At 42.2% G+C, this 25,593-nt stretch overlaps 1 protein-coding gene across 2 annotated transcripts in view; it reads left to right on the top strand.

Annotated features, from left to right (window-relative positions):
* Positions 1–223: 223 nt before the first annotated feature.
* TMEM154 (transmembrane protein 154) overlaps positions 224–25,593 on the top strand; it is a 54,092-nt gene continuing 28,722 nt past the window's right edge. Inside the window, exon 1 of one of the 2 annotated variants that reach the window (XM_005556085.5) lies at positions 224–369. In XM_005556085.5, the coding sequence (XP_005556142.1) occupies positions 306–369 (64 nt within the window). In that variant the 5' untranslated portion in view covers positions 224–305. Of the gene's footprint in view, positions 419–25,593 lie in introns of both variants that reach the window. The other variant, XM_074040625.1, reaches the window with a different exon arrangement.

The following is a 25,593-nucleotide window of genomic DNA, read 5'->3' as shown; positions in this document are numbered from 1 at the left end:
CCGAATGACATCTGAGCAAGGGACTCTGTTGCCCCGGGGTCAGTTTCAAAAGCTGGAGGCCGAGACTCCAAAGGGCTGGAGAGGCGTGCCAACAGAATCAGTGCTTGAACAGCAACTTCTCTTTTGCAATCCTTGCTGGTCTGACAGGCTCCTGCAGAATTACATCACTTCCTAAAAAACAGGCAAACACCTCTCCTTCAAGTCAGCACCGACCCAAACAAGCAGGAAACAGGAAATGTTCACGTTTCAGGGAGGCTGCAACCCGGCGCAGCATCCTGAGCGCGCCTCCGCCGAGGCGAGCGGACATGCAGGCTCCCCGCGCAGCCCTGGTCTTCGCCCTGGTGATCGCGCTCGTTCCGGTCGGCCGGGGTAAGCCGTCTCCACTTCCCACTCCTGGGAAGGAGGATCGCAAAAGCTGGTAGGGTGCCCGAGGCTACAGAACTCTGCCGGGGAGGGTGACACCCGGAAAATCTAATCCTTTCTGTGAAAGAAGTGGAGAAAATTAGAACTCCCGTTTTTGGGGGGTGGGATGGAGGGAGGACTTCGCTTTCGCTGCAGCTGTCTAATCTGGCTCCAGCTCTCTCACTTCATTTACCCCTCTTTCAGTCTTTGTCTTCTAGGATGTGTGCGTCCCTGTAATTTACTAGCCTTAATGAGCATATTAAGAAAACCATAAACTTTTTGGCAGTTTATGTAAAAAAAAAAAGAAAAGCTTCAATCTGCTGAAACAGAGACATGATTAATTTGCTTTTAATAGTGTGGGCTGAGAAGTCTGCTGGTTCCAAAATCTCCTGGAAAAACTGGGGTGTGAAAATTGACTACTAGAAAGCATACTAAAGAAACGACATAAACTTAAAAAAAAAAAAAAAAAAAGGAAACGGGAAATTATCCAAAGAGCTACCAAAGAGCTATGTGTTAGGGTACCCCCTCTAACACATCAAGTAAGGTCTTTCATCTACTTTTATTGCTCCTTGTTACTTTTACAGATTTTTTTTTTTTTTTTTTGCATTGACTGTTACTAATGAAGATTTGTTTGAAAAAGTAGTATGATTGGAGCCAATCAAAGGTATTGGGAAAAACAAAATATTGAATCTCATTATTATGGGCTAAAAGCAACAACTGAGACTTGCCAGTTTCTGCAACAAGCACAAGCACCCTCAGTTGCCTCTCTTGTTGTCTCGCCCTTGGGCAAATACACTCGCTGCTCATTGTTTCTGTCAATGACACTGGCTGCTTTTAGTGTAGGGCAGTATTTCAAGCAAAAGGAAAGTTCTCAAGCTACAGTTCTTTAGATAGAATGAAGGACATCAACCACGACCTAACAGATGTGACAACTTCCTGGAGGTCAGCAGCCAGCAGCCAGCCACCCCACCCCATCAATTTCTCTCCAGGCATCTGAGTAGAAAACGAAGTGGAAGGCAAACCATTCCAGCTGAAAAGATGTCTGGTTGAAATTGAATTTAGTGTTCAGAGTGGGTTTGGAAGTTGATGTGTTGTTTTAGGCCCAGTGTTTTGGAGCTGGAAGGAACTTGAAGGTGATGCAGCTCAAACCATATTAGGCATACAGGTGAAGAAACGGAGGTGGAAAAAGGGAGATGTCTGGGTCTTCTACTAGTCAGCTCTACTGGCTTCTACTCCAGGGTTTTTGAGCTCCTCCATGCCCCCCCGGCCCCCCCAGGGAACCAATCACTGTCTCTGCCAAGAGTTCTGGAAACTTTCCTAGTAGGACATCAGGGGAGCAAAGCCTAGCCATCCTCCTTCCACCTCTTCTATTGTGCAACACTGCCACAGGTGCCTCAAACACTCCCTTAATAATAATTCATCTTGCCTGAACTTTTTCTTAGCTTCTAAAAAATGATTGCATCCTAGTGTCTGCAATTCAGGAGATGCAAAAGGAGAATCCGAAGAGACTCGGTTAAAGTTCCCTTTCTGACACCTGAATCTGATCATGCACATCTTCCCCTTCAGGACCCCTCACTTATGCCCCTTCACTTGTTCCTCATTTTTGCCCCTTAGACTCTCACTGCAACCTCCCTCCCAGTGGCACCTCCTTCCGGGTGTCTTCCCACTCCATGGCTCTTGCCTATGATGAATACATTCTTTTTCCTACCTAGCGAATTCTTATATCACCTTAAAGGATAAAACTAAATGTGATCTCCTCCTTGATGTCTCCTTTCTCTGCCCCTTCCCTGCAGTTCTACTTGTACCTGCTGCTGGGCCCCCATAGACCTAAACTTCTGCTAATCACTTTGAACCATAATTGTGTCCATGCCTCCCAACTGGCTGTGAACAACTCCAGGGAAAATCCTCTGTAGTTCGTCTTTGACTTTCCAAAATCCTGTAAGGGCTCAGCATAAATTAGAAAATAATTGTTGATAAATATGAAAATCATCCCTAGAATGGATATGAGGCTGATTACAAAAAAAAAAAAAAACCTGATAGCTCCTGAAAACAGGTAGTGTTGGAATGTAAAGAGAAGTCAACGATGAGAAGTTGCATTTCAGTAGAGTGCAGGGATTGCCTAAATAATCCAACATGCTAATTGGGCCCTGCCAGGATTCCCAATGTCTTCAAAATGCCCACTTGCAAAAAGCTGTTTAATGAAAGCTATGACTTTGAGATGATTAGTCATGGAAAAGGTGATTTTAAATTAAAGATTTTAAAAATTAATTAATGTACACTACTTTTAGCTAATAGCGCCTAAGGCTTCAGGAGATGAGTTACTTTCTAGGTGTCACAGGTGTATTTCCTTGAATTCTTCAAAAAATACCTGGGGATGTTTGTTAGAAGAATCCAACCTACTGAACGGCTTGGTGCTTTGTCTGCGAGCATACTCTGAGATGCATCCCAAATTAAGCCTTTATTAACAACAAGCAGGCAACGTGAGATAATATCTGCAGTTGCATGAGACCAGCACTGTTACCTCTGAGTCAGCGACCTCTTCTTTTATATAGATAGATAGCCTGACAGAGAATTGAGTTCTACCCCAAGAGAAATAATTCACTTGGAAGTCACCAGGAGAGAAATAAGAAAGCAGCTTTTCTGGGACTCTAATCAAATGGGTGAGCATAGTTAAAGGAAAGCTTGGGCCTGGGTGTCTTGGCCAGTGTAGGATCCTAAGAAAGTTCAAACTCAAGGAGACATTCTGCTCATGGAGTGAAGAGGGGCAGGGGGTCCCCATCTCTGTTCTTTATGCCCTGTCAGTGTCAGCTTAACACTACCAGAAAACCAAAAGCAACTTCCTAAATACCAAAAGCATGGGATTTATTAGTTGCTACAAGCAGAATTGTTGCAGAAGGGAGAGCTAAAGGGCATGAGGCAGAAACAAGGATGCTGTGACTGTTTTGGTGGCCCAACAGAGAGGAATGGGAGATTTTCTGGGCTGGTTCAGAAGAATAAGAACTACGTAAGTATTGGATGAATCTTGGCAAGGAGAGAAAGAATAGAAGAAAATACTAGCTATGTAAGTAAGGCTACACATTCTGACACTGTAGTATCTCATCTCTCATTTCAATGAACATGGCTGACATCTGCCATTTCCTGGGACAGTCCCAATTTCAAGTATTAAGAGCAATGATAGCTAACATATATAGAACGCATTACAGTTCAGATACTGTTCTAGATGCTACATACACGAACTCATTTAATTCTCAGAACAACCTTCTAAGGTGGGCACTATTATCCCTGTTTTTACATTTGAGAAAACTGAGGCACAGAGAGGCTAAGTGACTTGCCCAAGGTCACACAGCTAATTAGTGGATCTAAGTAAGATTCTGCCTCAGAGTCCATACTCTAACCATACTCCATACTGCCTCTGGGTTTCCAGGCTCTGCCAGGCTACTCGTCTAGTTTTGGGTTTAGAAAACTGTGGTAGTTGAAACTTTCCAGCTGTAGGTGCAGCACAGAACTCTTGGCTAGGCTTTACGGTTGCTGCATGTCAATTATAGAGCTGCATTTGTTTGCACTGGGTCAGAGACTGGCTGACAGGAAGAGGAATTATGAGAGTTGGGTTAAAACAGACTGCTGAGGAAGAAGGGAGGGGCTGAAAGAGGTGCAGAGTGAGCAGAAGAGAATCTGGGGATTAGTGTATTTAAGACTAGAAGCAGGAAAAACAGAATGGTGAAGCCACTGGGTAAGAGGCTTCAGGGTGTGGGAACCAGACAGAGGAAGAACAGCCTTATGTCAGGCAGTCACTGTGGGAGAGCACTACTGAGAACTGGCCATTAGGACCAAATACTCTCAGGGACTCCCCCCCAAAAAAACAGAGTGGATGAGCTTTAAAGTCCTTCTGTGTCTCAAATTTGGAATCCCAGGAAACCATAAAGATATTGACTGGAATGGGCTCAGTTTTGTAATGAAACAATGCAACTTGCAACTTGCCTATTTGTATGTAGTTTGTACCACTCTCAAATGCTGGCAAAGACAGACAGGAGCTCTGCACTACTGGTCTGAGGGGAGATTAGTGCAATCACCTGGATCACCTTGTCTGTCTATCTTGATGGTTGATCCATCCATTGGGCTTTTAATTTTAATCATCATTTGGCATTTCTAGAAAATTTGTTCTTTTTTTTTTTTTTTTTTTTGAGACAGAGTTTTACTCTTGTTGTCCAGGCTGGAGTGCAATGGCGCCATCTTGGCTCACCTCAACCTTCGCCTCCCGGGTCCAAGCGATTCTCCTGCGTCAGCCTCCCGAGTAGCTGAGATTACAGGCATGCGCCACCACACCCGGCTAATTTTGTATTTTTAGTAGAGATAGGGTTTCTCCCTGTTGGTCAGGCTGGTGATCTGCCCTCTTCGGCCTCCCAAAGTGCTAGGATTACAAGCATGAGCCACCGCGCCTGGCCTATGTGTTCTTTTTTTATACACATTGTGCTTTGGGTTTTTTTTTTCCCTTGTGTTATTTATTCCTCCTTTTATGTCATTATTTTAAACATCTTATTATCTATTTGGTAACTTTTAGCTAAAGTTTGTGTAGACATAATCTTGCTGCTTGTCATATCTGTTGCCTCACATTCATTTTTTTTTTTTTTTGAGATGGAGTCTCGCTCTACTGCCCAGGCTGGAGTGCAGTGGTGTGATCTCGGCTCACTGCAACCTCTGCTTCCTGGGTTCAAGCTGATTCTCCCGCCTCAGCCTCCCTAGTAGGTGGGATTACAGGTGCATGCCACCAAACTGGCTGATTTTTGTATTTTTAGTACAGACAGGGTTTCACCATGTTGGCCAGGGTGGTCTTGAACTCCTGACTTCAGGTGATCCACTCACCTCAGCCTCCCAAAGTGCCAGGATTACAGGCATGAGCCACCATGCCCGGCCTTGCCTCCCATTCTTGATGGAAATCCTGGGGGCCCTGAGAGCAGAACCTGATACACCGAGGATGGCTCACCCTGCTTAACAGAACCCCAAATTATCTGATCCCATCACCAAGCTACTATAAAGCGCTCTAAGCCCCAATTATTTTCGAATATAATCCCAGCTTTGTCATCACAAACTAGGATTTGGAAGAAACTGAGACAGGGGTGTGCTTACAGGAGCCCATGACTGAACCTCAGTAATTCCCAGCCTTGAATGGGAAGTGGCAGGCATCAGAGGTCAGCTTCCAAGCTGCAGGAGGAAGCAACAAAGCCTCCATGAAGGGGTAAGCTGGCAGACCAGAGCCGGCAGTGGAGCTAAGTCAGGTGCCAGAAGTAGATAACCAAGGAGACTGAACTGATTGCCCTCAAGAAAGAAGAAAGGAGTAGAGCAATCCAAATTGAAAATCAGAGGAGGGCCCAGGTTCCACAGGTGTCAGGATGATGGCAAGATCAGCCTGGGGTAGCTGACCTGACTCTGAACTTTGCCAAAGTCATTTCAGTGACCTTTTTTTTTTCTTTCTTATACCGTGGTCTGAAGTTTTAGCTTTAACTCTTGACCCAGTGAAAGGACAGGAGCTCCCTGAAAACATTATATTGCCTGTTATCTCCCTGGGCCCACACTTTTGTTGAGGAAATCCCCACTGGTAGATATAACTCTGAATTTCAACTTCCTCTATAAGCACTTACAAATATATATATTTCCTGAGCCCTAGGCATTTTCTTGCTTTCTTGAGATTTCTTTATTCATTTAAAATATTGCTTTTTTATATTTTATTCAGCATTTCTAGGTGTTGCACATTGGGAGAATTTTCAGGTTACCACGTTTATCAGATTATATGAAAAGGGAAATTTTTCTCTACAACCGTTCTGGAGAATAATTTGGAAATATTACATAAGCAGAATATGTTCATGCTCCACAATCCCAAGAATTGACTCCTAGCTCACTCACAAATGTGCAGTCAAAAGATATGGCTGAGGTTGTCGATGATAACATTGTTTGTAAAAATGAAAAACAAAACAAAATGAAAGCAACCTAAATGTCTATCAACAAGAGGAAAAATAAAATTTAGTGTAGTCACAGGATGAGTAGAACAGAACAAGTAAAATTAATGAAGTCCAGCCAGACGTATCAAGGTGAATCAGTCTCAAAAGTCATGTTGATATATGCATCAAATGTATCAAAAGTCATGTTCAGGAAAAAGTCAGTAAAAGATTATTATGCTGCCAGGCATGGTGGCTCACCACTGTAATCCCAGCACTTTGGGAGGCAGGGGCAGGTGGATCACTTGAGGTCAGGTGTTCGAGACTGGCTTTACCAATGTAGTGAAATTCCGTCTCTACTAAAAATACAAAAATTAGCTGGGCGTGGTGGCGCACGCCTGTAGTCCCAGCTACTCGGGAGGCTGAGGCAGAATTGCTTGAATCTGGGAGGCGGAGTTTGCAGTGAGCTGAGATTGTGCCACTTCACTCCAGCCTGGGCAATAGAGTGAGATTCTGTCTCAAAACAAATAAAGAAGTAAATAAAATTATTATGCAGAAGCGGGGTGGGAAAAAAAAGAAAAAATATATTATTATGCATAGAATAATTATATTTATTTAAACATTTTTAAACATCCAAAATTATGCTATATATTGCTTAGGGATATAGACATGTTTGAAAAGTGGGAATGATACACAGTAACTTTAGGAAAATCATTACTGATGAGTGAGGAAGAGAAATGAGATCAGGGAGGGGCATAATGGGGGCTTCAATTATATCCAAAATATTGTTTCTGTCAGCAAAAACATGGTAGTCCAGGGCTCAGTAAACTAAGACCCATGGGCCAAACCCAGCCAGCTTCCTTTATTTCCAAGTCCTTGAGCTAAGATTGATTTTTACATCTGTAAATGCTTATATCTTTAATGTTTACATAAATAAGTGCTTTCCTAATAGCTGGTGTTTGCCTCTTGGTCCACAAAATCGAAAATGTTTACTCTCTAGCCTTTTAAGAGAAAGTCTGCCAACCTCTGCTCTTGTCAATATGAAAAAATTTAAGATAATTAGAGGATGAATGCCTTGTTATTTGTTAAATCATTCTCTATTCTTTTCAGTAGGTATACTTTCATAATGAAAAATAATGAGAGAGCCTGTGAGTTCTCGCTCTACTCCATCTTTCTTTTTCACGTCTCCCAGCCTCTTTGAAGATGGTCAATACACCCTCATTTTCTCACATTCCATTCATTTCTCAATCCTCTGCCATGTGGCTACTGTGTCAGGTACAGATTTCAAATTGCTGTCTCCATCACCAGTGCCTCCTATAAGCTAAACCCAAAAGACCCATTTCTGTGCTTATTTTATGTTTTTCTGCACAGCACTTGTCCTAATTAATCAGTGATTGCAGCTCTCTTATCCTTGATCTTCATGATGCTCTTTTCTTCTGGGTCTCCTACTGTGACTCTGATTGCTTCTTTCCAGTGTTTGGTTATGGATCTTTCTCTACCACCTGCTCATTTCATGTCAACGTTCTGTTCTTTCTCACTCCTTACACCAGTCCTGGGTCATGACAACCCCTTTTTTTCCCAAGGGTTTCACTTTGTCACCCAGGCTGTATAGTACAGTGGCATGATCTTGGAGTCAAGTCTCTGGGTTCAAGCAATCCTCCCACCTCAGCCTCCTGAGTAGCTGGGACTACAGGCGCATGCCACTACTCTCAGCTAATTTTTGCTTTTTTTTTTTTTTTTGTAGAGATAGGGTCTCTCTATGTTGCTCAGCTGGTCTTGAACTTTTGGGCTCAAGCCATCCTCCCACTTAGGCCTCCCAAAGTGCTGGGATTATAGGCGTGAGACACTGAGCCCAGCCACACCCACTTTCATCTCACTCCTGGGTTGAGGATTCCCAAATAACCACCTCCAGCCAGACCTATCTGCCCAACTCTAGACCTGTATTTTCATCACCAGGTTTCCCTGGACGTGTCACAGAGACCTTAAATTCAGTTCCAAAACAATACTCATTCTTGGCTCCCTGCCAGTTCAGACTCTTGTGGGCTCTCACCTAGGCTATTTTGTTAACTTCTTAACCAGTCTTCTTGCCTCTACTCTCATCTCCAACCCATTTTCACATAACTTCCAGAGTAGTGGTACTGTAATAAAAATGGAATCATTTCCTCCTGTACTCATCCCTCAATGGTTCTTCATCTCCTTGAGATAGAGTCCAATTCCCTTGGCATCATTACAAGCTAATGATGAGCTGGTCTTAAGTTCCTTTCCTGCTTTACATTTGCTATGTCCTGCTTCCCACCGTGAGTCTTATAATACAGCCACTTGAGTGTGCCAAGCTCTGTCAGGCCACTGAGTCTTTCTGTATGCTGTGCCCTCAACTGTAATGGCTTTCTCTTCCCTCTTTGCTTGAAGAACTCCCAAGGTTCAATTGACTGGTCCACTCCCCTGCATCAAATACCTGAGTACCCCTTAGCCCCAAATGCAGTGAATGTCCTCCTCTCCCATGTGCTCATGAGACTTTGTATACAAACACATGATGGCTTTTATTAATCTGTATTATAATTACTGATTTGCATGCCACTGTCCCTACTTAACGGCCACTTCCCTGGGAGACAGAAGCTGGTCTCATTCACCTTCACATGCCAAAGCTTAGAATGGCGACTTGCACGTTAATAGTCACACAACAAAAGGGTAGTGGCTGACTCAATGAACGCATAAACAACATGAAATTTATCATATGCCCCAATATTTACTTGTATTTATGAGGATCTTATAATCATTTAAATAATAAAATCAAAATATAGCAATACTTGGATAAATGTTATTTTTAGTTAACTCAGTTTTATAATTTTATTCCAGAATATTAGCTAACTATCCCAAATCTTTTATTTAGTTAGTTAGTTACTTTATTTTATTTTTATTTTTTGAGATGGAGTCTTGCTCTGTTGCCCAGGCTGGAGTGTAGTGGTGCTGCTCCTGCAACCTCCGACTCCTGGGTTCAAGCGATTCTCCTGCCTCAGCCTCCCGAGTAGTTGGGATTACAAGCCCTGCTCATTTTTTTGTATTTTCAGTAGAGACGGGGTTGTATCATGTTGGCCAGGCTGGTCTCGAACTCCTGATCTCAAGTAATCCACCCTCTTCGGCCTCCCAAAGTGCTGGGATTACAGATTACAGGCGTGAGCCACTGCACCCGGCCTCCCAAATCTTTTAATGTATGAACAGTTCACTTCTGTCCCTTGAAACTAAAACAATGATTGCGCTCCGCACCTGCCAGCCTTCCTGGAGAGAATACTGTGTAGCTGCAGAGAAAATGTTTTTACCCACCTTCTGAAAATACAAACACAAGTTCAGACCCAGAAAAATACACATTAAGTGGCAAAATTATTTACAGAAAGGACACACAGTTACAAGCAATTTGGGGAGACATTTGAAAGGAAAACAAAGGAAATACAAGTTCCATAGATACTTAACTTCAAGCCAGTAAGAGCTGATTTGATAACTTTAAAAATAACTAAACTTTGTGTAAGATAAAACTCATGGGAAAATCTACTTCAGTAGTTGAGGAAAAACACAGAAATATTTCCTGAGTAATTAAAGAAGGTGCTTAACAGAAGAGTTACCTAACAGAACAGTATTCTGGTCGTTGTTCTGGCTTCTTTTCCTTAAAACCAATAAATCTAGTTTGTTTTTGAATTTTGTTTTATGTTTAATATGAGTTTAAACCATCGTTGTTATTTTCTACTTCACACTACATTATAATTTTCAGAAACGGGATTCCAATGGTTGCCAAGGTTTGTTGACATGTTATTATCATTCCCTGACAACACTAAATTCATTCATTTAAAAATTGATTTATTCTTTTCTAAGACTTATACTTGTTTGCTTATTTGTTTATGATTAAGATTGCCAAATTTAGCAAATAAAAATATAGGACAACCAGTTAAATGTGAATTTCAGATAAGCAATGCTTTTCTTTAGTATAAGGATGTCCTTTACAATTTAGTATAAATATTTAGTACAAATATTACACGGGACATACTAATACTAAAAATGTTTCATTGTTTATCTGATACTCAAATTTAACTAGGCATCCTGTATTTTATCCAGTAATTTTATTTGGGATTGTGATTATCTTTTATCAAGCAAAGACCATCTCTGTGTTGGTTCTGGTTCATCACTAAGGTCATAGATATGTTGGTTATGTACAGCTACATGTTAGAATTATACTTAGGCTGAGTCCTAGATCAACCATTCAAATAAAAAGAGACCATTTCTGAAAAAAAATACTGATAATTACATAGAATAAAACCAGGAATTTAAGAGTAGATCAACTTTTTAAAAATCTATGAACGTAATCACATTAACAACTGTTAGGAAAAAATAATAAGTTTGTATTAATAAATGCACAAGAGAAGTTGACAAAGAGAGTGAGACTAGCACCACATCAATAGCTCCAGCCACGATACTAAAATTCAAAGTGCTTGAGCATTGGAGACTGTTCAGGATGGAAAGACAGGATTGATTCTCTTTGAAGGTAAAATAGGACCAGAAGCCCAGTGGCTTTAGGGACCTGTTCAGGGTTTAGCTGATTCAAGGAAATGGGATGCATGATTCTGCTCCCTTCACACAGCACTTCAAAACCTCAGCAACTTGTTTCCTTCTTCAGCCTCTTGTAGGAAAGCACCAAACGCTGTTGCTCCTGTGCTCCTGCTTAGGCTGGCGATGGGGACTCTGGTGCACATCCTCTCCCTGTTGTTCCTCCTTCACTCTTGGTGGCAACCAAGCCCCTGGGGTGGGAGCCCACAGTGTTCCCTGGTTTCCTGTTCTTTAACTTATCAAGCACTCACCTACCAGTTATTATTTTGTTTGTCTCTGTCTTCCAGTTTTTCTCTCTGGCAGTGCTGAGCTGGTGCTGAGCTGAGCAAGGAGTGGGATGCCCATGAACCCCAGGAAACAGCCCCTCACCTGTGGAAAGGGGTGGCGGTGTCTTCCCACCCTGTCTCAGAGGCCAGGGAGACGGCAGATAAAGTCTTGAGGCCAGGGCATGGCTGGGAGTGTCTGTTTTCAAGTTACTCTTTTCAATTGCAATTTTGAAACTGGCCCTTGAAAAGAAGAAATATAATAAAATAAATAGAAATAAAATAAAAATAGGAAAGTATTCAGTTTGGCAATAACTATCATTTAACAATCCTTTTTTTTTTATTTCAAAGCACTTTCATGTCGCTTATCTCATTTATGGTATGAAGAACTTTTTTAAGGTTTTAAAATGTATTTGTATTCTGTCTCATAAAAATACACATTCTTTAAAACTGCCAGGTGCTACAGGCCACTGTAGGAATCCAGTGTATAAAAAGATAGTCAGGTGGTCAAACATGCAGCTTCCCCAAGTGAGTGACTTTAAACCAGAAACAGCTTTAGGGCCTGAGAAAATCTGATTAAATGTGAGCAAGCTTTCTCTTAAAAAGACATCAAAATAAAAGTTGAAAATGAAAAAGACATCAGAACATTGTGGGTCTCGCCATTGTCAAACATGTGTTAATCTGATAGTAAATTACAATTGCAGGTGTGCTTCTCAATTTAAGGAGGTAAAAATACAACACAGCCTCACAAGTAATTTCCCAGAGCAGACTACTGGCTGAAAGTGTTTTACCAGACAACCTCCTCAAAACTAGAAAAAAGCATCCTTTCTTTATATTCTTTTGATGAAAGGCATCATCACCTCTAGTTATCTGGTGGCTGAAGAGAAAAAGTGTACAAAACACAGGCATTGCTTGATGATCTCAAATACCTTCCTGTACTTACAAGCTGCCATTAACCTTCAATGCTTCTGCCTTGTATCTGTTCAACCACCTATTTATTCTGTCCATATCTTCTACAAGTAAATTAGTCAGAAAAAAAAACATATTAGGTGAAGACTTTCACTTAATAAAATTGGCAAATATGCAGAACAACTGAGCTTGTAAGAAAACAGCAATCCCTCCTCTCATTGAGTCCTGCTCCCAGAGAGAATCAAGTCACCTGACCTTTACATGGGGGCAAATGCGTGAACCACCCTCATTGCTCCTGCCAAAAAAACTATAAGCATGAAATTTCATCATTTAGGATGCATAAGTTGTTATTAAGCAATTCCTGAATTCCCTAGTATGTTTGAAAAATTTAGATAGCTTTTTGAGAGAAAACCACTTTAGATTTCTGTTTCTTTGTGACTAGAGATACACCGTGTAGGTATGACTGAAAGGAAGTTGTTAGGGGAAGGAGGAGATCAAACTCTGGAGAAAAACGTGAGAGCGTGACTGGCAATTTCACCACAGACCCACCAGGCCTATTGGACATTACCTTCAGTCATTCCTTCCACACACAGCAGATGGGGTTGCAGGTGCTGGGGATACGTTCTAAACAGTGAAGGAGACAGATGGCAGACAAGCACACAAATGAAGTAATTCCAGATAATAAACAATAAGTTAGTATCATTTGGAAATGAAGTAAACTAGAGAAAAGTGCAGAGCACTTCAGAGCAGCATCTGTAGTCCATGAACATCAGTGTCCTCATAGCACTGTCTGCAGTCCATGAGCAATGGTGTCCCAGCACCACTGTCTGCACTTCACAAGCAATGGTGTCCCATCACCACCATCTATGGTCTGTGAGCATTGGTATCCCAGCACCACTGTCTGTGGTCCATGAGCAACAGTGTCCCAGTGGTGTCATCCCTCCACTTGCAGTTAGTGTCTCTATGCAAACACAGCCTCCCACAGCCAGGCTGTGTCCTGAAGAGTCTGGCATGGTTATTCTCATTTTAGTTCCATTCTGCTCCTGACCACATCACAATCAGATTCCACAGATGCTGAACAATTGATTTTTAAAAAGAGATCAACTGAAGAGTTAAACTATTTAATGGTGCATACTCCATTAATGTTGTTCCCAAAGGCTTCTGTGTAGGGTTCTCTAATCACATTTAAAACTAATGAGGACTGTCTTCATGAACAATAGCAAATTAAAATAAAGTCCACTCAGTTATTATTTAACTCAGTAATTCTCAACCTAACATACATACTTACTGCAGTTATTTGGGGAGCTTTTAAGAAATACTGTTACCCAGGCCAACCCCTCAGATATTCTCAAATAACTAATTTAGTTAGGGCTTAAAAACTTCCCAGGTGATGCTGATGCGCAGTAAATGTGGAGAACAACAACAGGTGTGACTGATAATTAGACACAACTAAATGAGATTGTTTGAGCAACTTCAACCGGTATGACCTGCAGACCAGCAGCATCAGCACAACCTAATTACTTGCTAAAAATGCAAATTCTGGTAGGGCTTAGTGGCTCATGCCTGTAATCCTAGCACTTTGGGAGGCTGAAGCAGGAGGATTGCTTGAGACCATTAGTTTGAGGCCAGCCTGGGTAACAAAGCGAGACTCCCTGTCTCTACAAATAATACAAAAATTAGTCAGGCATGGTGGCGCACGTCTGTAGTCCCACCTACTTGGTGGGCTGAGGTGGGAGGATTGCTTGAGCCCAGGAGTGCCAGGCTGCAGTGAGCCATGTTCATACCACTGCACTGCAGGCTGGGCAACCGAGTGAGACCCTGTCTCAAAAAAAAAAAAAAAGCAAATTCTTGGGCCCCCTTCCAGACCTATTACATCAGAAAGTATAAGACTATGCCCAGCAGTCTATGCTTTAAGAACCCCTGTAGGTGTTTCCAATACACACTGAGGTTTGAGGACCACTGGCTTAAAGCACCAACCAAAGCTATTGCTGATAGTTGTTCTATTAGCAATAACACTTTCTGGATATTCAGGGTTTAAACCCTGGCATGCATCTCTCAATTCAGACTTATTCGGGACGGTTTGATGGTCACAGTACTCTCTCAGTGTGCCCTAGCTAGACTCTTCCAGGTTCTTGAGACTTCAGTGATGATTTCTAAGCTACTGTGTTCTGATGATAGAGTTGGCAGCTGCTAGGCAAGCCTTTGGCACCCAACTCCTTGACCTCTGATTCTTCTCAAATTCACCAAGGAGCATGGAGAACAATGATTTGGTATGGCTCAGGGGAGGCCAGAAGTGGGCAGGGTCTGGAGAAGTGAGTCTCAACTTCAGCTGCATCCTGGAGCCACAAGGAAAACTGTAAAAATTATTGAGGCCTGGGTTCTACCCCTAAATATTTTGATTGATTGATATTTAGAACAGGGTCTTGCTCTGTTACCCAGGCTAGAGTGCAGTGGTGTGATCATAGCTCACACAGCCTTGGACTGGACTCAAGTGATCCGCCTGCTTCGGCCTCCCTAGAAGCTGTACCCTCAGGTATGTTGATGTAATAAGTTTGCGGTATGGTGTGGGCATCAGGTTATTGGAAGATGCCTCAGTGATTCTATGTGCAGACTAGGCTGAGAACCACTGGAAGATTTCTTGGTTTGTTTTTCTCTCCTCCTTCTAACGCTATTCAGGCTCTTCATTGTATACTGAGGTACAGGAGAGAATGAAAAGGAGTCAGGCTTTTGGGTGTGCTTTCTTGATCATCCTGAAATTCAAACTTGTCAGTTACTCCACAAAGCAGGGAAGAGTTTGAAGCCTTGACATCTGACATGTATTCTTTCATTTCACCATCTTAACTATAACATTGTTTAAATAATTGGTGCATGGAGTTCACATAATTGACAAATGAAAGAATGGGGCATCTGACTGTGGTCCAACATACTTCATGACATCCTGAGTTTAGTAGCATTCTCTTGTCATTGTTTTATTTCACATTGTATTATTAGTGTGACAGTCTTTCAGTCAGTTTATAATACTTTCTTCTTCTAACTTTAAAAGCTAGAGCTTGGTTGCACTTTTTAAAAACATATTTCTGTGTTAATTAAGCTTTTTAAAAAAATTTTACTTTAAGTTCCAGTGTGCAGGTTTGTTACATAGGTATATGTGTGCCATGGCGGTTTGCTGCACCTATCAACCCATCATATAGGTTTTAAGCCCCGCATACATTAGGTATTTGTCCTAATGCTCTCCCTCCCCTTGCACCCCAACCCCTGACAGGCCCCAGTGTGTGATGTTCCCCTCCATGTGTCCATGTGTTCTCATTGTTCAACTCCCACTTATGAGTGAGAACATTTGGTGTTTGGTTTTCTGTTCCTGTGTTAGTTTGCTGAGAATGATGGCTTCCAGCTTCATCCATGTCCCTGCAAAGGGCATGATCTCATTCCTTTTTATGGTTGCATAGTATTCCATGGTGTATATGTACCACATTTTCTTTATCCAGTCTATCACTGATGGGCATTTGGGTTGGTTCCATGTCTCTGCTATTGTAAATAGCGCACATACGTGTTGGTTGCACATTTGTTTCACTTTCAGAAAAAGAGAAGTTAGCTAGTTTGCTTCCCTGAGAAGCAGAGTCATTTCCATTTAGTGATGATGCCCTGAGCAGGGATAATGGGGATGTTGTGCTGCCCAGCTGTTGGGGCTGCCAGGCGTTACCTCAAACATTTCTTCCCACTTATAAGGATTTCCCCAGACATCCTCACCAGATGTGTGAAAGATGAGTCCCAGATGTGTTTGCGTGAATATTGTCAGTATTTGTAAGTGACTCTGTACACTGTGCAGTTCATTATCGAGTGATCTTAAGATTTTTGGATTAACAATAAAGTGAAGTATTGCAGCTTAGTTTCATCATTCACATGACTGACCACTTCCATTATCTCTTTAAAATGCTACATTATCTGAGCACAGAGAAAGATAAATGGTGAAATGGAGGGAGACTTCCTGAGAGAGTTTGTGTTGGGGCCACTTGAGATGACTGTGACTTGGCCACCTAACAGGAGGGACTTCTGCCAAATCTGCAGCTTATGAGGCCACCAGCCTCGGCCCTCATACCCCGTGATCACGCCCATGCAGGGCGTGAAGCCACGCAAGACTGATCTTCACACACTTTTCTGCTTCTAACCTGTTGTCTTCCTTATTTCTTCTCTTCTATTCTTTTGCTTGTTAATGCCTCTCTCTTTGCCCTCTCACCCTATGTCCTATCCCTGTCTTCTGCAGCTTTGCTAGTTTTACCTGTAGCCCCACCTCTTTTACCCTGAAATATGCCCAAATTTAGATAAGGAAGTAAAGCAGCAGTAAAATGAGGAAGTTATACCAGGCACATTAACCTTCTGGGGAACAGCAGAGAAACAGGCAAGTACAGAGATGGGGGAAAGAGAACAGGTGATGGATGAAGAAAATAACAAGGACACAAATACGGGGCCTGTGTGTGGTGCTTTATGGCTCCTAAAGCATTTTCACAGTTCTTATTTCATTTACTTTCATGCAAACGCTATGGGCTAGACAGAGCAGAAGGCCTACTTTTTTGACTTTTAGGAAATGGAGAATTAGAGAGGGAGGGAATTCTTCCCAGGTCCCAAGGTGCAGAGGGCAGCAGCCAGTCTCAAGCCCAGCTATTCTGAATTCAAATCCTGTCTTCCTTCCGCGATGCCATGGTTACGTCCTTGGAGTCCTGGAGCACAGCACAGGAAGTACCCTGCATGTTCTGGAGGGTTCATCTCCAGACTTATGTCCTGAAAGAGAGTTCTGCCTTCCTTCACGGTGGCTGGACTCCCAAGGTTGTAAAAGGTCACTTTCACCCAAGAAGCCCAGGATGCCGCCCGCAGGAAATCTCCGTGGATGATTATGGGCCTTAGTGAGTGTTTCTTTAAAAAGGCTGTAGCCCCACAAGGGGTGTGTGAGGCTGTACAGTGGTTTTAGAGGGCCTCATGTGCACTGGATTAAGAGTGGCTATTAACCCATAGGCCATGGGAGGGACACCTCTCATGTTTTTGGGGAAAATCCCTCAAGCTGCCCTCTGCATCCATACTTGTATGGCCTTTGGCACCGCCTCTGTTTTCCACCTTGTCATTGTACACTTCTGATTTTCTACCTAACTCTTACCCTTGTCACCTTGGCAACCTGCTCCTGGCTGCTGATCTGATTCTATGGCTCATCTTTGTTTGCCAGTCCCCCTTCTGATGACATCTGATTCCTCCCTGCACAGACTCTTGGAACTGGTCCCCCGTGTTTTCAACTTTCCTCCCTTTGACATCCCAGACTCCCTGCACACTCGGTTCTTCCCTTAGTTTCTGCCAATTCTCATTATGTGAAAACTGGAGTACTAGGGTTGTCTTAGAGAATTTTTCAGGTCAGACCACCAAGAGTAGTTTGATGCTGTGCCCCCTTACCCTGCACCTAACACCCTCTCATGCTCTCCCCATTTTTAGACACACTGTAGAACGTGCTTGCCTGCGTGCAAACTGAAGGATGAACAGAGAGGTTTATTGCAGTATTGTTGGAAACACAACAGAACCTAAATCTCTATCAATAGGAATAGATTATAATACATTCAAATAATGGGGAAAAAAAGCTCTCTATACAGTTGTGGAATGATCTTCAAGGTAAAATTTTAAGTGAGAAAAGCAAGGGGCAGAAAGTATATAAATTGTGCTACCATTTGTGTTAAAAACAGAAAACAGGAAACAACACTTATACTTGTATATGCATAGAGTTTCTCTCAAAGGAGCAGAAACGGTGGTTACTTCTGGGGAAGGAAACTGAGTAGCTTGGGGAAACGGTGGTAGTGAAGCTTCCTTTCTGAACTAAGCACCATGTGCAGATTACCTATTCAAAAACTTTACTTAAAAACAAGGTAGACACTTTGGAATCAACAGAGATGTGGAAATAGGTGGGACCTTGGGGATCACTCCTTAGTTGTACAGATTAGAGCATTAAGTCATTAAGGGAAAAGTAAATTGTCCAAATTCTGTAAGTACGAAGTGGCAGAGCTATGTCCAGACCCTCATCTGTTATTTGTCACCTATGCTTGAGGAAATGCACCTTCAAAACCCAATAGAAATTAACAATGTAAATGACAGGATTGCACCCCAGGGCAAGACATTCAAGATTCAGTTTCTTCATCTGTAAAATGTGGACAATAAAGTTGTGAAGATCGAATTAGATAGCACATGTTTATCCTAGTAGCTAGCATTCAATACATCCCAGTTATTGTTATTTATTATTTTGAAGCTATCTTAGAGTTGGGGAGAGAAAGAGAGAGAGAGAGAGAGAGAGAGAGAGAGAGAGAGAGAGGAGAGAGAACAAGAACAATCCCTTGATTCTCATTTATTTAAATAGCCACTAGAGAATCTGAGAGCAAATGATGCTTAATGCAGGAAACATACATGAGGGCATGTGGGAGGGGGGCATTGCAGAGAGAACTTTCAGCCTCTTTAACTCCACCTTCCACCACCAAGGGCCACCTGTGAACAGCATTGTCTCATGCTGAAAAGTAAATGTACACAGGCCAGGACCATCTGGTATGCTTCTCTCCATTTCTCTTTTATTCTCGATTGTCTAGATGTCCCCATTATTCTTGTTAGCTTGTTTCCTTTCCTATTTTCTCTCTTCCCGGGGCCACGGGTCAAATGGTGACTAAGAGTGCAAAGCGTTCTTCTGGGGACTTCGTTCACCTTCCTCAGAGAGGCACTGAAAAGACCCTGTCCTTCTGGGCAGCTTGGCTGGGAGCGCATCGGAGCTGAGGAGCCTTAGCAAGGGCCCCAGTAAAGCCGAGGATTCTGGGAACCCTTTCCTCTGTCCTGCCTTGTGCCAGACAGCCACCTCCTAGGATAGGCGGAGGAATGGGAGCAGGAGGTTCCCTCTCATTCACCACTTTACGCCAAACTTTATGATTTGCAAGCATCGCATTCCTCCCTGAGGGAGGGACAACACAGTGTGGGGTTATAAGCTCTGGTTCTGCCATTGGCCCCCTGGTTTCAAATCATCACTCCTCCATGTGAGCTCTGTGATCTTGGGCAAGTTGTGTAGCCTCTTTGCCCTAGTGTCTATCTGAACAAATGGTGAGGACAAAATGAGATAATCCGGGTACCAGGCAGAGCACAGAGATTGGTTCTTAGTAAATTCTCAAAAAAAGGTGCTGAAATATTAGCAGCAGCTACAGTATTCATAGAAGTAACCAAAGGAAGTAAAGTGAGGGGGGACGGGGTCTGGATACTCAAGGAAGGTTCACTGACCTCTAGGTATAAGGATTATCACCACCAGCTGCACCAACCACCAACCCCATTCCCCACCCCACACCCAACCTCATCCTACCCATATGTACCAGTCTTCACTGGCTGAGGTCACCAGTGAAAGATGCTGTTTGATCTGGCTGCAGTAGTTCTCCAGGCAGAATCATTTTAATGAGGAGGTTTTCTGGAAGACGAATGTCGTTTACTAGTCCAGGTTGATACATGACATATCAAAGGCTTTAACATATATGTAAATACATTATTGACTCACCCAATTTTAAAGACATATAGAGTAGTCCCCCCTTATCCACAGTTTTGTTTTTCATGATTTCAGTTACCCATGGTCAACCGTGGCTAAAAATAGTATAGTACAATAAGATATTTTGAGAGCGAGATCACATGCACATACTTTTATTATAGTATATTGTAGTAATTGTTCTATTTTATTACTAGTTATTGTTCATTGCTTACTGGGCCTAATTTACAAAACTAAGCTTTATCATAGGTGTGTTTAGAAAAAAACACAGTGTATGTGGGGTTCAGTTCTACCCATAATTTCAGGCATCTTCTGGGGCCTTGAAACATGTTGCCCTTGGATAATGGGGGACTACTGTAAATGTAGGACAAAGTCGCTTAACTCAGAAGGCAGAGATCAATAAGTGGTAGATTTTTACTGATACATAATATTTTACATACTTATAGGGCACATGTGTATTTTTTGTTACATGGATAGAATCTATAATGATCAAGTCAGTGTATTTGGGGTAGCCATCACTTTGAGTATTTATCATTTCTGTGTGCTGAGAACACTTCAAGTCCCATCTTCTAGCTACTTTGAAATATAAAATATATTATTGTTAACTACAGTCATCCTACTCTACTATTGAGCATTATAACTTACACTGTCTATCTAACTGTATGTTTCTACCCATTAACTACCCTCTCTTCTTCCCCTGCTCCTACCCACACACCCTTCCCAGCCTCTGGTATTTATAATTCTACTCTCTACCTTCATAAGATCAACTTTTTAAGCTACCACATATGAGCAAGAACATAAGGTATTTGTCTTTCTGTGCCTGTCTTATTTTACTTAAAATAATGACCTCCAGCTCTATCTATGTTTCAGCATAAGACATGATTTCATTCTTTTTTATGGCTGAATAGTATTCCATTGTGTATATATACCACATTTTCTTTATCCATTCATCTGCTGATAGATACTTCGGTTGGTTTCATATCTTGGCTATTGTGAATAGTGCTGCAATGAACATGCGAGTGCAATTATTCCTTTGATATACTAATTTATTTTCCTTTGGATAAATATCCCATAGTGAGATTGCGGATTGTGTGGTAGTTCTATTGTTAGTTTTTTGAGAAATTGCCATACTGTTTTCCATAGTGGCTGTACTAATTTACATTCCCACCAACAGTGTGTAAGAGTTCCCTTATCTCTGCATTCTTGCCAGCATCTACTGCTTCTGCCTTTTCAACAATAACCTTTTATTTTCTTTTCTTTTGAGATGGAATCTTGCTCTGTCACCCAGGCTGGAGTGCAGTGGTGTGATCTCAGTTCACTGCAACCTCTAGCTCCTGGGTTGAAGTGATCCTCCTGCCTCAGCCTCCCAAGTAGCTGGAACTACAGACGTGTGCCGCCATGCCCAGCTAGTTTTTATATTTTTAGTAGAGCTAAAAATTTTGTATTTTTAGCTGTCCAGGCTGGTCTCAAACTCCTGACCTCAGGTGATCCTCCTGCCTTGACCTCCAAAAATGCTGAGATTATAGGTATAAGCCACTGTGCCCAAAAATAACCATTCAATGAGATAATAGCTCATCATAGTATTGTTTTTTTTTTGTTTGTTTGTTTTTAGTCTATTTCATTTAGTTCTCTCTGATCTTTATTATTTCTTTCCTTCTACTAATTTTGGATTTGATTTGCTCTTGCTTTTCTAGTTCCTTGAGATGCATCACTAGATTGTCTACTTAAAATCTTTCTACTTCTTTGATGTAGGTAGTTACTATAAACTTACCTCTGAGCACTGCTTTTGCTATATACCATAGGTTTTAGTATGGTGTGTTTCCATTTTTATTTGTTTCAAGCCTTTTTTAAAAATTTCCTATTTAATTTCCATGTACTTGTACAGTCTCTAAAGTTCTTCTTGTTATTGACTTGTAGTTTTATTCCATTGTGGTCTGAGAAGATATTTGATATGATATCAATTTTTAAAAATGTGTTGAGCTTGTTTTGTGTTCTAACATTGTTTATCCTGGAAAATGTTCCATGTGTTGATGAGAAGAATGTATATTCTGGCACTGTTTGATGAAATGTTCTGTAAATGTTCTTTTAGGTCCATTTGGTGTAAGGTGCCATTTAAATCCAATGTTCCTTTGTTATTGTTTTTTATTATCTAGATGATCTGTTTAATGCTGAGAGTGGGTGTTCTATTTCTCAACTCTTGTATTAGACTCTACCTATCCCTTTAGATCTAATAATATTTGCTTTATATATCTGGGTGCTCCCAATGTTAGGTGCATATATGTTTAGAATTGCTATATTCTCTTGCTGAATGTATCACTTTATTATTATATAATGACCTTTTTGTCTATTTCTTCCGTTTTTGACTTGAAGTCTGTTTTATTTGACATAAGTATAGCTACTCATGCTTGCTTTTGGCTTCTGTTTGTATGGAATATCTTTTCCCATCCCTTTACTTTCAGTCTATGTGTATCTTTATAGGCGAAATGAGTTTTTTGTAGGCAGCATGTAGTTGTGTTGTGTCTGTGTGTTTTTTAAATCCATTCAGCCAGCCTGTATCTTTTAAGTGAACAGTTTAATCCATTGACAGTTAAGATTATTATTTATATATCAGGGCTCCTTCCTCTCATTTTATTAATTGATTTATGATTGTTTTGTCTATCCACTGTTCCTTTCTTTCTCTCTTATTTGTCTTTATTATGGTTTGGTGGTTTTCTGTAGTGGTAACATTTTAGTCTTTTCCTTGTGTGTGTGTGTTTGCTCTACCAGTGGGTTTTGTATTTTCACGTGTTTTCATGATGATAGATATTGTACTTTTGCTTCTCAGTGGACTCCCTTAAGCATTTCTTTTAGGGCCAGTCTAGTGGTAATGAATTCCCTCAGCTTTTTTATGTCTGGGAAAGACTTTGTTTTTCCTTTGTTTTTGAAGGATAACTTTGCTGGGTATAGAATCCTTGGATGACGTTTTTGTTGTTGTTTTTTTTTCTTTCAGTCCTTTGAATATATCATCCCATTCTCTCCTGGCCTATAAGATTTCTGTGGAGAAATTAACTGTTAGTCTGACAGGGGTTCCTTTATAGGTGACTACATGCTTTTCTCTTGCTAATTTTAGATTCTTCCTTTGTCTTTGATGTTTGACAATTTGACTGTAATGTGCTGTGGAGAAGTCTTTTGTTGAATTGTATCTATTTGGAGAACTCTGGGCTTCCTGTATCTGGATGTCTAAATCTCTTGCTAGACTTGGGGAGTTTCATCTATTGTTTCATTAAATAGGTCTTCTTTTTCTTTTCTTTTTTTTTTTAAGGCAGGATCTGGCTTTGTTGCTAAGGCTGAAGTACAGTGGCACAATCTCAGCTCACTGCAACCTCTGCCTCCGGGGCTCAGACGATTCTCCTGCCTTAGCCTCCTGAGTAGCTGGGATTACAGGAGCATGCCACGACACCCAGCTAATTTTTGTATTTTTAGTAGAGATGGGATTTTGCCATGTTGCCCAGGCTGGCCTTGAACTCATGAGCTCAAGCAGTCTTCCCTCCTCGGCCTCCCAAAGTGCTGTGATTAGAGGCATGAGCCACTGCATCTGGCCTTGTTTCATTTAATAGGCTTTCTAACACTCATTTTCTCTTTGCCTTCTTGCTTTATGGTATCCCATATGTCACATAGGCTTTTTGCATTCTTTTTTCTTTATTTTTATCTGACTAGGTTATTTCAAAAGACCTGTCTTCAAATTCTGAGATTCTTCCTTCTGCTTGATTTAGTCTATTGTTGAAGCTTTCAAGTGTATTTTATTTTATGAATTCTTCAGATCCAGAATCTGTTTGGCTCTTTTTTATTATCTCTATCTCTTTGGTGAACTTCTCTCATTCATACCCTAAATTGTTTTCTAATTTGTGTATTGTTTTTCTGTATCCTCTCATGGCTGGAGTGCAATGGTGTGATCTTGGTTCACTGCAACCTCCACCTCCCAGGTTCAAGCGATTCTCCTGCCTCAGCCTCCCAAGTAGCTGGGATTGCAGGCATGCACCACCACGCCTGGCTAATTTTGTATTTTTAGTTGGTCAGGTTGGTCTCGAACTCTTGACCTCAGGTGATCTGCTTGCCTCAGCCTTCCAAAGTGCTGAGATTACAGGCATGAGCCACTGCTCCCGGCCTCTGAATTTACTTTCATAGGGGAGGAAAAAGTTCTCCCCTATGAAAGTAAGGTGTTTCTATGATGTTCGTTAGGTAGAGTGCTTTGGCTTTGATTCTGGGTATATACATTAGTGTAGTCTCCATATGATTTATTCTGCTGGAACCAGTGTCAGTAGTATCTGTGGCTTCCCCAGCAGCTTAGGATATGGTTGTTAGTGGAGGCTGTGGTGAAGTTTTGCTGGGGACTAGGATACCAGATGGGCCAACCTTCGGGCCCCAGTGGTGACAGAGGTGGGTTGGACATATCTGTCCCTGGGTCCCAAGGCAGCATACACTGGCACTGGTGTTAGTGTGTCCAGGCAGGCTGGTTCTTTGGCCTCCAGGTGTCTTGTTTGGGTGCTAGAAATGGTAGCAGTTAACCAGGCAGGTAGGCAGATTGGTGTGGGTGTTGGCAGGACAACACTCTGGGTCCCAAATACCTGTGCTGGTGTTGGCAGTGGTTGCAATGGACTGGGCAGGCCAGTCCCCAGGCCTGTAGCTGGTACATGAGGGTGGATGCCAACTATGATGGTGGCAGCAGAATGGGTAGTCCCAACCTCAGGCCTCTGGGAGGAATGCTGTTGTGTCAGTGGTGATGGACTGAACTGGGCTGGGCAATCACCAGGCCCCAAGTGGCACGCTCAAGTACTGCACTGGTAGAGAGCAGGCCTGTGCAGACCTGTTCTTTGACTCTCTGGTGGTGCATGCAGTATCTGGCTATAAAAGGCAGCAGTGAAGCAATCCCCAGGCTGCTGATGGAAAGCTCAGGTGAAGGCAGCAGTGACTACACTGCTGTCCACTACTGTGGAGGATGGGATTGCTTTCGGTGGGAGCAACCATAGGCAGCCAGCTGGGGCAGGGGCATGCTTTGCTCATGCTTTGGCCCCAGCAGCAGCAATTTATAGCAGCAATTAGCTGCGAACAGTGGAGTTTGTCCTTGAGGCGCATAAACATGTGTGAGTGCCCCTCTGCTGGCCGGGGATCGGGGGAGGGGTGCTGCCAGTGGCTCCTACCTTGACCCTGGCAGCAGCAGCCAGCAGCAGTGGTGGCTGCAGGCAGGGGCTCCAGAGACATGGAGATGCAGGGGCTGTTGGGCCCTAGGGCAGGATACTGTCTGGTGGGGGCTGGGCCTTCACAGTGGCACTGTGCTGCAGCCACTAGGGCTCAGGGGTGTGTGAGACTCTGCGTAAGATCCCTCTCTGGAGAAATGCCATTGCACAGTCTACAGGCAGCTCTCAATGTTAGTCTCAGGGCCTGTGATAGTTGAGGGGCTCTCCCATGGCTAGGCTGCAGGAATCTGCAGTGGAAATATGGACCACTTACCCTTTCCCCACATTGGGGAGCTTCTCCAGGCTCCCAACCGTTGTCAGCCAAGAAGGATGTCTTATTTCCCTCTCCTTCCTTGCTTTAAGTGTTTTCTGTCACTACTCTGTTGAATTCCAGTGTTCTCTCTTAAATGATCAATTCAAAATGTAGCTTGTCTACTCACTACTTTTGTTATTTTTTGTGAAGGAGATGAGTGCCAGATGCATCTAGTTAGCCATCTTGAAGCCCCTCCTCTCTTCAAAACTTGGTAGTTATTTTTTCAATCCTGCCTTTGGCATATACACGTGAGAAACGCCAGCGAGTTTACTCTGCAGTTTGTAATTGATTCTGATGGTTTGGGGTTGCATTTACTAAAGGGATTATCAAATGAATTCCCTGCTGTGGGAGACTGAAGTATTTATTCATACAATCAACACAATTAGATTCTTATTGTCTTAGCTCAGATGCCATAACAAAATACCACAAACTGCGGGAC

This window comes from Macaca fascicularis, chromosome 5, assembly GCF_037993035.2.
Source record: "Macaca fascicularis isolate 582-1 chromosome 5, T2T-MFA8v1.1".
Lineage (NCBI taxonomy): Eukaryota > Metazoa > Chordata > Mammalia > Primates > Cercopithecidae > Macaca > Macaca fascicularis.
The sequence above is the reverse complement of the archived record's forward strand: the minus strand, read 5'-3'. Positions and strand labels throughout refer to the sequence as shown.